At 39.8% G+C, this 17,545-nt stretch overlaps 1 protein-coding gene across 1 annotated transcript in view; it reads right to left on the bottom strand.

The window, feature by feature from the left end:
* Positions 1 to 11,440: 11,440 nt before the first annotated feature.
* Positions 11,441 to 17,545, bottom strand: part of LOC117269071 (mitochondrial adenyl nucleotide antiporter SLC25A23-like) — a 37,043-nt gene continuing 30,938 nt past the window's right edge. The window contains exon 10 of the mRNA XM_033645917.2: positions 11,441 to 17,484. Within this exon, the coding sequence (XP_033501808.2) occupies positions 17,303 to 17,484 (182 nt within the window). The 3' untranslated portion in view covers positions 11,441 to 17,302. The remainder of the gene's footprint in view (positions 17,485 to 17,545) is intronic.

The following is a 17,545-nucleotide window of genomic DNA, read 5'->3' as shown; positions in this document are numbered from 1 at the left end:
GAGCTGGACCGCAGAGTGAAGGCAAAGGGGCCAACAAGTGCTAAACACCTCTGGGAACTCCTTCAAGACTGTTGGAAAACCATTTCAGGTGACTACCTCTTGAAGCTCATGGAGAGAATGCCAAGAGTGTGCAAAGCAGTAATCAGAGCAAAGGGTGGCTATTTGAAGAAACTAGAATATAAAACATGTTTTCAGTTATTTCACCTTTTTTTGTTAAGTACATAACTCCACATGTGTTCATTCATAGTTTTGATGCCTTCAGTGAGAATCTACAATGTAAATAGTCATGAAAATAAAGAAAACGCATTGAATGAGAAGGTGTGTCCAAACTTTTGGCCTGTACTGTATATGGGTCTACAATTTATTCATGTACAGTTTTAAGGTACTTGTACTTAAGTTATGTATTTCCTTTTCATTCTGCTTGATATGTGTACTTCACTGAAATTCAGAGCGAAATATTTCACTATTTATGCCAGTATGTTTATTTGACATCTTTGAGTCACATGCTCTTTATAGATTTTTACATAGAAAACAAACGGCAAGCTCATAAAATATGACGAATTGTTACAGATTAAACTGCCCAACAGTATGTAAAATAGTTGAACTCCACCTAAGCCAACCACTGAAATATCTAGCTATCCAAACAAGTGTACTTAGAATCAGTGTTTTTGGCTGTATTTAAATCAATTTTGCAAACTGTACATATTTCATAAAACCCATGAATAAATCTATTCAATAGCTGATGCATTGGAGTTTATTATATGGCAGATTGACTATTCCAGTATAAATGAATATTGATTTATTGGGAAAATCACAAAAACTGGTACGACTATTCCCAGTCTCCCCTACTTTTAATACACTACTCAACACTGAATTCCACATTTTGCCCATATTATTTACAGTTATCCATCCATCCATCCATTTTCATAACCACTTATCCACTTGAGGGTCGCGGGGGGGCTGGGGCTATTCCAGCTGACATTGGGCAAGAGGCAGGGTACACCCTGGACAGATCGCCAGACTATCACAGGACAATTGGACAATTTAAAGTCACCAGTTAACCCATCCCCAACCTACCCAGAGAAAACCCACACTGACACAGGGAGAACATGCAAACTCCGCACAGAAAGGCGCCCTCCTGGGATCGAACCAGGAACCAGGTGACAGTGCTAACCACTACATCACCATGCCACCATTAACTGTTATTTACGTGACATTTCAAATGCAGGACTTTTGCTTGTAATGTAACATTCTGATATTGCATATTGCTACTTTCACTTGAATAAAAGATGTGAATACTTCCTTCACCACTGACCTGGAGTCTGAGAAAATGCATGCAAACAGTAACATCTACTGTGACACACACACTGTAACAGAATAAGATGATTTAAAAAGTAAAAAACACCAAGAATAATTTTTAACACCAGATGTAGCCTCCAAATGCCTGAACACAGATACAGGAGCTACACAGAGAACATGAAGGCAGCATGACTTCATTCATTTTTCTGCAGGCTCCTTATACTAATATATTTTACAGTAGCTTAGTTATGGATGACTTATTCTTTTTAAATGAGTTTATGGGGACTTTACAGAGTGATTCGTGAGTTCGCGAAAGCAACTGCATCCAAACTCCACAGAAAGGTCACTACACAAACATTAATATGCCTGTCTGACAGCTGGTCCCACCCCAAACCCAAACTCATAACTGAGCTCATTGTTAAACGTGGCAGGTTTTCCAGCCCGGCAGGTGACTCTGAATAAACAGTCAATGATCCACTACATGCAGCTGGTGTATCAGATCATATGTTGTGAGATGATTGGAGTTTTGTGAGGTTACAGTGGACAAGGTTTATGTTTTAGGACAGCTTCAAAAAACTGTATGATTATGGAGATTTTAAGGCCAAAAGTCAGAGTCAGTGGCCTAATTTAGGTGTGTATGACTTAAGTCTATAACACTTAAAACTGTACAAATAATAGTGCCGCAAATGTGTCACAATCATGTTACAAGAACCAAACAGTGCACAGTTGGATGCCATTTACTTCTTTTGAAACAGGTCCAGTATTTAGAGAGAGTGTTGCAGTCAGCAGCAACTACTCAAGCTGCAGTGTTACCACTCTGGGCAGGTGCACACCGTCAGTTTTGACACTGACAGGCTCAGATTGTTAGGTGTCTGACAACATGGAACGCAGGGCCGTGCCGCCCATAGGGCAGTTTAGGCAAATGCTATCCACCTTATTTTTCACGGAAACACGGAGGCAAAACAGAACGCAGCCAACTTCCATTTTGTTGTGCCACACTTCCGGTCCAGCACTCTTGCCACTCTGTAATTGGGAATCCCCTTGTCATTTAATTTAGCTATATATATGTATATATCAAATTTTTCACGTCACTATATCACTGCTTAGACTAATCTGATGTTTTTAAAGTCTATAAACACAATGACTGAACAAACATTAGTATTTTCTCTGTGTGTAATTAATAACATGGTTATCGTAGATTAGCTGGGCTAACCGTTAGCTGTTAGCCGTTAGCCGATAGCTGTGTCTGTAATAACTCACTAAACTCACAAAGTGGCCCGTGAAAAAAATATTTTCTCCAGCGGATGTCTTAGTTACAACATGATTGAGCGAATTGGAGCAGTTTCATGTCGTATCCGACAACGGGAGGTTTTTAACGGATGACGATCCTGATGTTAGCTTTGCTGCTAGTGTTAACGTTAGTTGTCCCTGTCAGCTGCAGCCACTGATGCTTTCTAGACATCGTGATTTCCCAAAACTGAATAAATACCACACATAGCAACACAAAACTGCTTTGCTAGCTCAATCATGTTGTAACGGCTGGATGGTTGATGCGTATATGCTGATTCGGGTGCTATCAGAGCCGATCCGCGCATCACTATGGCTTAACGATCAACTCAGTCAATTAAAACAACCCGTCCTGTGTTAGGAGTGTATGTCGCTGACAGAAAGAAAGAAAGAAAGAAAAGGGGAAAAAAGATAGAAAAGCGACGTACACCTCACATATTTATTTCTCACAGTTGCGCACACGTGTGGCTGGCATGCAGAAGCACCGTCTGTGTGTCTGTGTGTCGAGGGTGCGAGCCGCAGCTTCAGCTGCTCAGGTAGAGAGGCTGTGTAGCCCGGTGTGTTTTTTCACTGATTCGGTTCTGCAGGTTCTCTGCTGGTACACTGGAGACGGGGATCAAGCAGTTTGTCTCACTCGGGATAGATTGTGCTTTTTTGGTTCATAGTTTATGATTGACGTGCGATTTATTCGCGTTTAGAGGGAATAAATTTCTGTTATAATGGAAACGTGGGCACAGTTATCTAACGTTATACAAAATACACAGACTAACTAACTAACTAACTAACTAACTGATTGACTAACATAAACAACTGAAAACTGAAAAAAAAATTAGCTTGCACCGTTAGCTCCGGTAAGGGAAAGCATGAGGGAAAGCGGCTGACCGGAAGTCACGCACAAAAAACCGGAAGTTGATCACTATTTACTTCCGTGTTTGAAAATAAGGTGGATAGGCGCTAGCATGTCAGAGGGCGCCAGGGAGTGAGGTGTTTTGTTTTTTTTTCTTCCCCATTCTATTCGACAAATTAGACAAGAATACACTACAAGACAACAACAGTACATATAGCCATACGTCTTTAAATAATAATGAAATAATATTTCTAATTTAAATTTCTGCCTGCTTGGCATCCTTCTGCCTGTCTGGCAGGCAGCATCAATTTCGCCACGGTCCCTAACCGCGCCCCCCTCCCCCCTCCCCCCGCTACCTGCCGTCTTCTGTAATGTGATGCTGCTGAGTGACAAATTGACAGTCGGGTGCCATCGTCATGAAGAGGCAGAAGCTCTCTGGGGCGCAGTACAAAAACAAAGAAAAGAAGAGGAGGAGAAACGTGAACGAGACCGAGGTAATGATGTGATGTGATGAACACTTCATTTAAAATGGTAGAAACACAACTTGCAAGCTAACGTCAGCTCATTAGCCGCTAATGATTAGCGGTTAGGCTACTACTACGTAACGTCAATGTTACTGCGACTTCATTTGCCACTTGTTTTAGGAATACTTTAAGCATTCAGCTAGAGTTAATGTCAGTTAATGTTGCGCCCATCTTAGAGAAAGCTGGAAAGAAAGACTCAAAGTGTTTGATGGAATGAATAAGCAACATAATTTAATATATTGGCCTATCTTTTCTTTTAATGTTTAGTGTGCTGCTGCACATACCACTCACTGTTTACCAACCAGACATATATTCATATACTGTATATTTATGTTTTCCAATTTTCAGATTTGTGCAATTTGTGATGTTACAGTTGCATTTTTTATATTTTGGCTGTTTGCTGTGTTTACAATCTCATTAGATCAAGGCAGGCTGTAATGTTAGGTGCTATTATGGTTATTCCATGATGGTTTCACAGTCAACAGCTATTTGATTAATACAGGGTTAAACGCTAAGGTTTTTTTCACTTGCCCGGTCGGGCAAGTTGGTCAGAGATCTACTTGCCCGAAGTCAGTTTTTACTTGCCCTATAAAAATTGTTTAATTTAAGCGGCTATCAAATAACAAAGACTGCAGTTATTTTTATGTTATGTAATCTTTATTCACACTGTATTTATTAATTAAAACAACATACGTCATGCATTGTAGCTTAATTCCTACACAAAAATGACAGTGTCAGGGCTTAAAGTGAAAAATTTGTCAATTGTTCTCCGTCTATAATTTTGCGCCCTACTTGAGCCATGCCCACCTCTATTTATTTTTCACCCTTCTCTCCAGTTCTGCTGTATTAACACCGGGTTTAATATATTTTGCTTCCATCTTTCTGCCCTGCTCTACTCTACTTCAACGCTACTGAGCTCTCTCTCTACTCTACCAGTCGACTACCACATCCACCTGTTGCACAAAACGCACACGGCAGTGTTTCCCCTAGGATGGAGTTGTAGCAGCGGAGGTGAAGCACACGTATGAAAAATAATTTTCACATGCGTGAAACGTTTTTGTATGCTTGCAAAGCACAGCCTGCTGGGATGTTTCTATGTATCTACTGGCACCAGAAGGGCTCTTTAGGACTAAGTACATACAGTACATGTGTGCACAGTAATGAGCAGGTGAAATGTCTGTCTAGCTTACATATGAGGTGTCTCAAGATTTAGGAACATACAATTGTATTGAATATAATAAAGTAAAAAGTCACTTGACATGCTGCTGTTTTGTGCTTTGACCTATTTAAGTGTTGGAAGTTGTTATTTACCTGACAACGCCTGAACGCAACACAAGCTCAGCATGTGTGCCGTGCTGCGCTGCTGTGCGAGCAGCGTGTTTGTCTGTGCGTAACAGCAGTCTGTTGATGGTTATTTACACACTGTCCATTTCAATAACTTTGTCAGCTGACAAACTGCACCGGGCTCGGGGTCAGGTTTGGTCAGGAAAATGCGGCCCAAGCCACTCTAGCGTGCTCACCTGTGTGTGTGGCGGAACTCCGCCGTGCACCATACAGAGAGCAGAGGAGAATTGTTAACGCGTGACCATGTAGAGACAGAAATGACACAATGACATAACACCATAAATAGTATATTGTTATGTTATTATATGAAGCGTCCGTCGCGCAAAATAATATCAATGGGGGCTGTGGGCAGGACATTGTTACACAGCTGTGCCTGTGACTTCAGGCAGAGAGACCGCTGCATCAGAGCAGAAGAGCACGTTTTAAAATACATTTATTTTATTAATTAGTTATTAATTTTTACTATTTTTAGCAACTTGCCCGATCGGGCAAGTCAGTTGTTAGTTTACATGCCCGACCGTGAGTTTTACTTGCCCCAGGCAATCGGGCAATCCTTATTGTTGAGCCCTGCAATATATTGTAAAAGCCCAGTTTGTCAAATATATGTATCTCCTCTTTTTAGATGTACTTCTGAAGTATTTGTCCCCCACCTCTGCAAATCCTGGGCCTACTAATGTAACTGCAGCCACCTCATCCACCTCAGCACCAAGTGATGCAGCCTCAAGTGCATCTCCCTCCCACACACAAACTGCCAGTGGAGAAATAAGATTATTTAGAGAATGTAGACTGTTAAGAGATTAACAAGTTTTTATTTATTTATTGTGAACTGTAAGTTAATATAACTTAAGTAATGTTCATGTTTATTGCAATGCGACATTTGTATAATAATTAATAAAATCCAGACATTTTTTCAGGAAGTTTTTGAAATGTTTCTTAAGTAGTTTTTGAAAACCGAGGTTTGAACCAAACCGTGAGTCGGGGGGGCGCCAGCAAATGTCTTGCCTAGGGTGCCAAATTGGTCAGGCACAGCCCTGATGGGACGGATCCCTACAGACAGATGAAAAGCTTCTATTTGTTTTTATGTCCAAGTCTCGCTCAAGGAGAAGTTCTGTTCTGAAATCTGACGAGAGGTGACGAGTTGGAGACAGAAGTGCCAGGAAGAGTGGGTTGTAAGCACAGCTCAGTGTTGTCTAGAAGATTTTCAGTGTCATGGGTGAATATTAAGCTGATTTTAACAATGTGGGAAAGTGCAAGATTTTAGAATGAGACCTCTCCTTTAGCGAGACTTTGTTACAAATTTTTTAGACAAAAGACTGGATCAGTAAAAGGTAAAGTAAAACTGTTTAATTTCTCTGTAGGTATCATATCCATAATGTTGCCAGATACTTAGAATAACAAACTGAGCCTGTCAGTGGCAAAAACAATAATACAAAATGATAGTAATAACAGTTCCTCAACAAGTGGAACACTTAACCCTTTATGTGAAAGTGCAAAACTGCTTTTGGTGCATGACCTGTGTAGGACTTATTTGGTTCTTATTTTTAAAAATTGAGTGCATAAATAATTGCATTAACTGTAGAGGATATTATTTGCTTAAACCACTGAACTCAGCAGGCCTCAGCAAAGATCACAAATACTATCAAACTGTTTAATTAAACCAATTATAAACCATAATATTACTGGTATAGAAATTTAGCTTCAAATAACATATTAATTATGAATCATTCATTTGATCTAACTCAAACAGACAGTGCATCAGAGAAAGAGAGAGTTCCGACAATCAGTTCACAGCGCTCGGGGGTTACGGCACCCAGTTTACCAACACAACACCACTTTATCTTGTTAAAACAAAACTCAGTTGGATTAATTATGAAAATCATTTTTGATTCATTTTACCTGTGGACCTTTACAGACTGACATAATATGAACAACTTAGCAGGGAATCGAGGAATAGACACATACTCTGACTTTATGACAGCTTCAGAGGAAGGGAGTCACCGCTAATTTTTTTTATTTTTTTTTTATGTTTTTGGTCTCTCTTGTTTACCAGGCTGGTAAATCTGAATGAATTATTGTCTTTTTTTTAGTGCTCATGGATATTTCTGTATGTGCAATCAAAGCAGCTAACATTAGCTCAAGTAGATAGCCAACGACTGGGTCCTATACATCCAAAAACTTCTACAAAAATGAACTGCTTGGGAACCAGGCTTTTAATTGAGACAGGCCTTTATTTGTCAAAATGTATAGCCACGCCGAACTAAAAAGGGGACTGGGCGTTGAATTGGGACTAGGCTTTTAACTAAAGTTTTATAGTATTCTGAATATTAAAAATGTGCATTCTAAAAACACCATTTGTACTGCAAACATCATGTGGTTACCACTTATTTGTAACATTTTCTGTTTCTTTTATTACTCTGGAACATCAGTAGCAGCTCATCTACACTTTCTCTTTTTCATTGGTGGAACATTTTCTTAACCCTCCTCTTTGCAACCTAACTGTGTCAAACTGCTGCAGCAGAAATATAGCATCCTTGAGATACATGGGGACACACAATCTGAGTGAAAATCTGTTCTACATCTGCTTATTTACAAAATCTAGGAGATTGAGTGAGATTTAAAATTACATTTTGCAGACTGTACATAAATAACTTTCATATAATGAGACAATTAAGTGAAACAAATCTTTATTCATCTTTAACACCTCTACATGTGAGACAAACTTGTCAGCTTGCTGGACTAATTAATATTTGTCATAATGAACTGCATGTCATGTGCAGGCTGTGACTCAAGGTGATGAATCCACAGAGAATTATCACCAGCTCTGTAGTTCCCCTTAGCTCGGCCAAAGCTGAGTATTGTTTCAAAAATTACGATACAAGTACCAGGGCCAGTAGCCTTAAAGTGATACTGACACAAATAGAAATGTGAATGAAAGCATTTCAGTTGTGTAAAATGCCACTACTCCTCCTCATTCAAACTATTTTTACACAAATACATTTTGAGAAGGTTCGGATTATTAAAATATATATTAAATAACTGTACATACAACTCTGTCAAAAAATACACAGTGCATGACTCACCACAGCAAAGGCTATATGGGACTGGTTGTAGCTGCTACATTGTGAGCCAATCAAACAACGCAATAAATATTTGCGCATAAAGATGCTTGCTGTGATTAGCAATGAGCAAAACCATAAAAAATAGTCTTTATTTCGAGATATGGATACAAATAGGTTCAAATGCATCTATTGTTTGACTAGAGAAGTTTGACTGAATTATGACGGTCGATACCTTCAAGGTATTGCATAGCCCTCAGCACGGCAGAACTTTTTTGCCTCTTTTAGCTCATTGTTTTGGTTTTTTGACCCACAAACTCAGCTCTCATTTGTTACTTAAGCTACAGGCAACTATTTTCAGTGAAAATAAAATTACTGTACACTACCTGCTAAGCACTAAACAGCAGACACAGTTTGAGACTAGTTTGTTAACATAGTGAAACATTTAGGGACTGTAAGAAAATTATTGGGTTTGAAGGGGGATGGAATTTTGTGCTTGAATTTTTTTTAAAAAGCAGTAGCCTCCTATTAATAATAATTTCACGATGCTCTCCCCTTTGCCCTAATCATTTTAATTGGTCATTTAGCAGCTAAAGAGACTGTTTTTTTAGGAGTTAATTGAGACCAAAAACAGAGCTAAAACAAGAGTGAGCATTAAACTGACAGTCTATGGAAAGCCCTTTCAGCAAAATCAGTCAGGCTGATGAGCAGCAATTTACTTTTCACTGGTGGAAATGACTTTTTGACATGTCAAAATATCATTTTGACTAGTTAAAGGTTAATTTACAATATCTGTGAAATAATTGTGACGTGTTACAAATATATATTCACATGTGGAATTAACATTTCAACTAGTCAAAACTAATTTACAGATATCTTTAATTTAATTACAGATCATTCCTTTGTCACAACTAAGAATAACAATGACAGCATTTTCACGTGTTGAAAAAGGATTGTGACCAGTGGAAATGTAATGTCCCGTTTCATATATCAACAACTGCATGTTTGATATGTCTGACATAACAGACTTTTTGATATGTGAGCTTCATATCATTAAAATATCACAAAACCATTTGTGTTACTTAACACCAACACTTAACACTTGTATCACTTACAGGTAGCACATTGATTTTGGATATGTAGCTAAAATTTGAATATTAATTTCAGATATAAACGTATGTCACTAAAGATATCTACTATGACATTTTTGACAAGTGATAATTCCTTTTTTGATACCTTAACATTCAGTTCTTACTACTTATAAATGGAACTGTAGATATCTTAAACATAATTGTTACTAGTATGAATATAACTTCCACTAGTTGCAAATGTATTTCAGATATCTGAGATTACATTCTTACTAGAGTTCCAAGCCGACATATCAATAATTTAATTTTGACTGGTCAGAATTCTGCTCTTTGCAGATGATGTGGTTCTATTGGCTTCATCACACCATGACCTTCAGTATGCACTGGGGCGGTTTGCAGCCGAATGTGAAGTGGATGGGGTAAGAGTCAGCACCTCCAAGTCTGAAGCCATGGTTCTCTGCTGGAAAACGGTGGATCGCCCCGTTGGGTTGGGAGTGAGTTACTTCCCCAAGTGAGGGAGTTCAAGCATCTCGGGATCTTGTTCAAGAGTGAGGGTAGAATGGATCAGCTGTTTGGCATGGCGTCTACAGTGATGCGGGCGCATTGCCGCACCGTCATGGTAAAGAGGGAACTGAGCTGGAAGGCAAAGCTTTCAATTTGCTGGTCCATCTACATCCCACCCCTCACCTAACGTCATGAGCCTTGGTGACCGCAGGAATGAAGTTGCCAGTACAAGCAGCTGAAATTAGTTTCCTGTGGCTGGGCTCAGCCTAAGAGATAGGGTGAGGAGCTCGCACATCAGGAGGGAGCTAGGATTAGAGCCGCTGCTCCTTCACATCAAAATGGGTCAGTTGAGGTGGTTCGGGCATCTGATCAGAATGCCTCCTCGGCGCCTCCTGTTAAAGGTGTTCCAGGCACATCCAACTGTTGGGAGGCCCCGGGGCAGACCCAGAACACGCTGAAGGGAATACATATCTTGTCTGCCCTGGGAACACCGCGGGGACCCCCAGGAGGAGCTGGAAAGCACTGCTGGGAGAGGGACACTTTCATTTATGATATCTGTAATGTAAGAACAATTATAGATCTCTAAAATGAGCCTTGCCATTGCATATAGTGAGTACTGAATTACTGATATCAAGTATTTTCAGTAAGGGAGAACTGAGTTGTATACATCTTTATAAAGAATTGCAACTACTCAAAATGACATTATGGATATGCTGACTTGGAATTATAACACACCTGAACTGAATTATAGATAGCTGTGACTGAGCTTGAATAAAAGTCAGTGGTAAAAGATGACTAGTTGTAATTAGGTTACAGATTCTACAGTGAGCATTTTCACTAGTAAGAAATAAATTGTTGATATTGATATTGTCATTTTGAATAGTGAGAACTACAATAGTGAGTTGTAGATATTCTAAATTAGAACTGTACATTGAAGCATTGAATGTAGAGGTGTTTACTATAAAATTGGGACAGGTGTCTATATGGAACAGGCTTTTAATTCCTTTCACACAAAACTGTTGCTGAGCAAAGATTGAAAATACTATCAAATTGTTTATTTAAACCAGTTATAAGCCATATTACTGGTATAGAAATTTAGCTTCAAATAACATATTAACTATGAATCATTCATTTGATCTAGCTCCAACAGACATTGCAGTGCATCAGAGAAAGTTACAAGAATTGGTTCACCTCACCTGGGGGTTGCGGCACCCAGTATACCAACACAACACAACACCACTTTATCCTGTTAAAACAAAACTCACTTAGATTAATTATTAACTGATTAATTAATTTGGCACTTTTGATTCTTTTGATCAGAAGACCCTTACAGACTAGAGTAATATAAACTTACCAGGAAATCGAGGCTGGTACCACAACTGATTAAATGTTATAAGGGCTTGCCTTAGACTGTCATCAGGTGGATGCAAACATGACTCCAAATCAATTCTGATGTTGCTGTATCTGCTGTATGCATAAATAGGCAATAACTGTATTTGCAAACATGTTTAGCGTGACTTTATTAAGTGACAGTGTGTTAATGTCATGTTTACAACCCATTGAAAAGAGAAAAAACTGCCCCCAAGTGGCCAAAAATAAATTAGCACAGCTTTAAAGATGACCATGTGCAAATAAATGTTAAATGAGGATGCTGAAGTTGTATGAATGAAAGCAGCTGTATGATGCTGACACATCAGTTACATTTAGAGCCCTCGTCTTAGTATGATGTCACAGAATGAACTCCACCACTGAGGCATGTAAAGTGCACATTCACATTCAACTGACAAGACTGATTTATCAAAACTAGAAAGCTCTTTTGTGTCATCTGTCATCAAAGTGACACTACAACGGCTCAGTTTTGGGGGGGCAATACAGTCCTCACACACTTAAGCTTCATTTTCACAGAAGGCTTAGAAACATGCACTCATGCTTTACAAATATTCTATGTCATGCTTGCAAGGCCCCAGTGGCAACAAGCATTCATCGTTTCAAGTATGCTTGCAAGGGAGGAAAAATATAACTCTTCAGGGACTTAGGCATTCATAAGCATAATAATATAGATGATATATATGTTTGTCTACTATGCAAATAATGACATTCAAAGTCTATGGGGGTGTATCACCACTCCCTTCACATGCTGCTGCTTCAAAACTGCACCAACAAACTACTGTAGAATCTTTTTGTGCAGTTCATATTCAGTTTAAACCTAAATATGATTTAAAAAACCATGCACTGAGGCACACTTTATCATTTGTTTCCTTTTTGTTGTTGATTCCATGATATGACACTTGCACCTCAGATTCTGACTAAAGGCAGAAGCTCCAGTGCAGGGAACAATGTTCAATATGCTTTGAGTTCATAAAATGTTACAAGTGAGAAAATCAGATGACTTGGAATATTTGGGATGACAAATCATCTGCTTCCAAATGTTTCATAATGCAACACAAAACACACAGGCCTCTAGTTTGATGGCAGAAATCAGGTGGACATAGCAAATATGGCAGCAGCAGCACTTTAATATGAAGCTTTTATCGGACAGAACACGCAACCTAATGGTCCCTATGTACTACTGATATCATATAAGAAAAATATCAGAAATTTACTATTTAATATCTACAACAGAACAGAATGCAGACTGACTAATCATAGTTTAGCATCGGCCAGCTCCAACAAGGGTCTGACAACTACTTTATTGTGCTCCATGGACTCTCATGCAATTGTTTTAGATTTTCTTCATTATCAGGCTCGCTTTGTGGAATTTGGGCTTGTTGTGGTTAAACATTGCATTTGGGGCACGTGTAATAGAGATACTCTTTACCTGGAGAGGTTGGGTGTGCTGCCTTTGCATATACCATTGTACTACACTGCCATGAAACTAGAGTACACTTAGTTACCACCCTACAACCTGAGTCTTTGAAGTATCTGGACAGCAATATTTCATAAATTCAAGGAGTACCTCCTGAACCTCAAATATCTGTATCATTTCAAAGTCAAATGATTTGAGATCATAATGAATGACATGCTAAGAGTTAGACCAAACAACCACTGAAAATTATCCTCAGCACATTAAAGTTTTTTTTTTTTTTATAGAAAAGTTCACTGAGTAGATTCCATGTCTTTTTTCAGTGGATAGAAATGTTCTTTCTGGTTTGGTAATACTGTGTGTCTACAGGGTGAACAGTCCCTGCTTCAGTCCTGTTGAGATGACAGTACAGTACAGTGTACCGCAATGAGACTGTAAAGGAAGAATGGGAATGCATTGCGCAGTGTAGGCCTACCAGAGGCCATGTTCATGAAGTATTTCATCTCACCATCACAAGTTCCCCAAAAGAGGCAATAAAACTGACAGACTAAGAGTTTGGTCTTCAGCTGACTTATGAAGCTGCTGATGAACATTTTCTTGCTGTTTGTGATTTGGTAACTCGGGAGCCCTCTCCACCATCTCATAGTTCTTTTTTACCAATTTACAAACTGGTTTTAATGATAAAATATTGTTGGAAGGAGTGAGAAACATCATCCTCGTAGTCTCCTTTTCATGTCAGTTTTTCCGTAGTTAGAAAGAGAGGCAAAAGGGCACAACTACAGCTACTGGCTAGGTCAAATTCCACCAACAACCTCCATCTTCCCGCCATTTACTACTTCTAGTCTCATGATGTACCTTAACAGAGTGGGTTATAGCTTTAAAGTGTTAGCAAAAAGTTAATACGTGAAATACGATTAGCTAACTAATATGATAAACTCTGTTTACTAGCCCAGACTGAACCACACATCAAAGCTGGTGCTGCTCCAATACCATTTGTATTCATTTGTATGTTTACTGCTGGTGTAGAGGTGTTGCCAGAGTCCAGTCCTTTGAATCTGCCCACACCACCAAGTTCATGATTCTTCTGGCACTGTAACATGAAACAGTGGCTTCTCGGTTAAAATAAAAAACAACCCATAAGCGCTGCAGAACTAATGCTGTTGTCAAGCTGTTGTCTAATATTGTCAAGGGGTGTACTGGAACCAATGAGAACTAACAACAATGGTAAGTGCTGTAGATATATACTCTGCTATTGAAGCTGTTCTGAAATCAACATCTTTTGTCAATATCACCCGACATTATAGTTTATTTCCCTTTGCTATGCTCCACTCTCAAAACCCCAGCAAAACTGGTATGCTGGCATGGCTACACATCACTGTGGACTTAAAATGGTATTTGATTCAGACTGATATGTTGGCCTCTCATGACTGGTTAGGGAAAATCAAATCCCCCTCCCACAGAAGTCGGTTAGGGCCCAGACACACCAAACAACATCAAAGAACTAGTGGTGATGAAGGCCGGCAGTTGTGCAGTCTCATATCGCCCATGTCTGGCCAAAAAGTTGCCTCTGAACCCACAGCAAAGATTACAGTCAATGGTCAACTCCAAGGCTGATTCAACATGCTGAAATAGCCAAAAACCCACCCACAATGTCAGACTAGTGCCAATGATGCAAGACATGTCACAAAAACTAGGGCAACATATGCTCATCAAAGGCCCAACATTGACTGATGTCTGATCGTCGCCTTGGTGTGTCAGGTCCCTTAGAGAGGAAAAAGTATAATGAGTTGACAGTTCTGTCTGATATCAGGCAAGTAGAGGTGTGTAATTCAGGGAACTTAAACCAATAACATGAGCTCCTGCATTGTTTCACTTGGTGTGGTTAGGGTTACTGTGGTTATGGTTACATGGCAAGCCATGCAAGCAATTTGATAAAACTTTAACTATTGTCGGATATTCAGCCAGTAGCTGTTTTTAAGAAAGCGGCAGTTCTCCTTGCTGCCTCGACCAACCTCAGTTCACACAGGGAACAGAGGCAGCTGTGGTAACCACTCACTGTCTGAAAGTACCATTGGAGCAATAACTTCTCAGAGTGAAGAATGACATTGGTATTTTTCTAACTTTCTCTTCCTCAAATGATGATTCCTACGAGAACACAACATTTTCTCAGAGTGTTCAAACTGTTTTTGTAACTCCAAATGACAACTTTTCTGCCTGTTTTTGGCTGGGCTCTTCTCACTGGCTGAAAGAAATAGGTTATGTCAAGCACTTCTGAGCGCCAATAGCTTGTTTGCAATCACATGACTATTATGAGATGCAACATTCAGATGGAGGGCAGGAAGTGATGAATCCATATACTGCTTGAACTAGATATGGAGGAACCAATAAATGTATACAGGAGTCTAGTGGACTCTGATTTGTGTGCAGTTGGGTCCATGACTGAAACAACTGCTGTCTAGTTTTTGGCCAGATGAGAAGATGTGCTGAAGTATAATTGTCTTTTATATTTCAGCTCGGTACATGGACGCATTACTGTCAGGCTAATGTTACTAGCTAATGTGAGCTAACTGTAGCTACTACTTTCTTTCGAATTGGTCAACTGTTCCCAGAAATAATACTAAATAAATTACTGAATTATAAGCATTTGTGCAGTGTTGGTGGTCTGCGCCAGTTCCCTGCCCTCCAGCTGGACAGTGCACCGATGTATGACATCATAGGCAAATAAGCTATTAGGCTTTAGCAACATCTTAAATCACAAGGTGATGGCAGTTTGTGGGTTTGCTTATATCTTGTTTTTTACTATTAAACTCATGCTTACTAAACTAATGCAGAGAGAGCTCCAGAAAAAACAAGCACAGGCATCCAACAAAACTGTTAGACCTGACTTTGCTGCAACACAATGTATCGTCATGCAGCAGTTACAATCAGGTTAACGCAAGCACACATTTGCAGGTAGATTACTTTGTACGGTCTACTGTTTACCCTGGTATTTCAGAAGTAATATGACCTGTCACAGGTAGTAACTTAGAATGTTAGATGCCTAAGCCTAAACAAACAACTTGCATACTTGCATTAAGGCCCAGACACACCAAACCAACAATGGAGAACTCATGGTGATGAGAGCCCCCTGCTGCATTGCCTCTTGTCCAGGCGCCTCATACAAAAAGTTGCAAATGAACAAACCAAACCAACGGCCAACAGGCATGTGTGCTCTGCGTCTGCGTGAGGACATACGCCTTCATGCCAGCAGACGGCAGTCTGTAATCCTTATTCAAAAAGGGAAACTGGAAGACTGTCTTGATGCTAGTTTGCAAGTTAGCTATTAACAACACAATCCAACGTTTAAAAAGAACAAAGTGTGTGCCAGAGAACAGTAGCACAAACCATCGGTTTGCATTTCTGGTTAAGAGTTCAGTGGCTGAAGAAAAATAATCTTAGCTTATGTAACAAGTTTGTTCCAACCCCACTCCTTCTTGACTTTAGCTCTTTGTTTACATTTGTCTTCTCGTGCACTAAGCTGCCAATCAGAGGGATTTCATTCACTGACGGGCTCTGTTGTACCAATGCCAATTCAACATTATGAGTCTGTGGAAAAAAGGCCAACTAGCACCGACAAGGGCAGATGGTGCTGGACACACCGTACCGACAAGAGTGGCAGATGCTCACCGGCGGCCCAACTCTGACCTACGGCCAACTGTCAGCTTGGTGTGTCAAAACCTTTAATGTGGAAAAAAAAGTGGAAAAGTTTTTTCGTCTTAACTCACCATTATAAATAAATGTTGATTGCACAGTGTAATGACTATAGCAATGACACTATCAGTGTTTCAACTGGTTATCTATAAGCCCCACATTCACTATGCAATTCTGTACGATCTCCTGGGAAAGTAAATGCTCCATTTATGGCACAAAGGAAGTGTGTCAACCATTATGCAACCAAAACAGGAGAAGGATAGTGATTTTGTATCCACATAAGCAGAAATGGTGGACAGCAGAAGTAACGTGATAGTTGCTAGGCTCTGAGGAAAACAGAAAGAGATCCCATTGTCTTTGCAACAGCAATACCAACAAAAAAATACCACTTAGAAACAGTGGAAGCAGGGGTGTGTTGGTGGGTGGGGGAATTTAAAAGTTGTCTGTTTCCACTTTAGAATATTTTTGCTGTCCAACTGTGTGCTTTGGACCAAGTTGAGACATTGGTTAAAATCCAAATATATTGTGCATTTCCCATATGTATGTGGCATAATGGTTTCAGAGAAGACAGACATTTACCTTATTATCCAATCCTCCCAAATTCACAAATGTATATATTCTGCCTGCAAACTACCTGCAAGCTACTCAAGCTTGAATTTGACTGAGTCAACAGGAAGTGCAGCATACACCAGTACCATCTTAAATGGTTCTTTTCACTTCTCTCCTCGTCCCAGACTTTCTTTCTTTTCCGTCAGTGTCTGAGGAGATGTATCATCACTGCTCCTGTTCTTCTCACAAGCACAATGAAGTTTTTGCCTCTCTGTCCTTTTTTGTCATGAATCCCTCTCCTTTGTCTCACTCTAGTAACCCACCCCGAGAACTTTCTTCATGTGCTCGTACACCACGTAGGAGATGCTGACCGCTGGGATGACTTTGAGGAAGTTAGGGGTGATGCCGCGATACAGGCCCGGCACACCTTCATGGGATATGATGTATTTAAACTGGCCCAACATGGACAGCTTGGGTACACCCTCAGTGATGGCTGAAAGAGGAGGATGGATGGAGGTTAATGTTAGGTCATCGTCATGCTTAGTATGTTTAGA

The sequence above is a fragment of the Epinephelus lanceolatus genome, chromosome 18, assembly GCF_041903045.1.
Source record: "Epinephelus lanceolatus isolate andai-2023 chromosome 18, ASM4190304v1, whole genome shotgun sequence".
Lineage (NCBI taxonomy): Eukaryota > Metazoa > Chordata > Actinopteri > Perciformes > Serranidae > Epinephelus > Epinephelus lanceolatus.
Note: the sequence above shows the minus strand (reverse complement) of the source record. Positions and strands in the feature narration are given on the sequence as shown.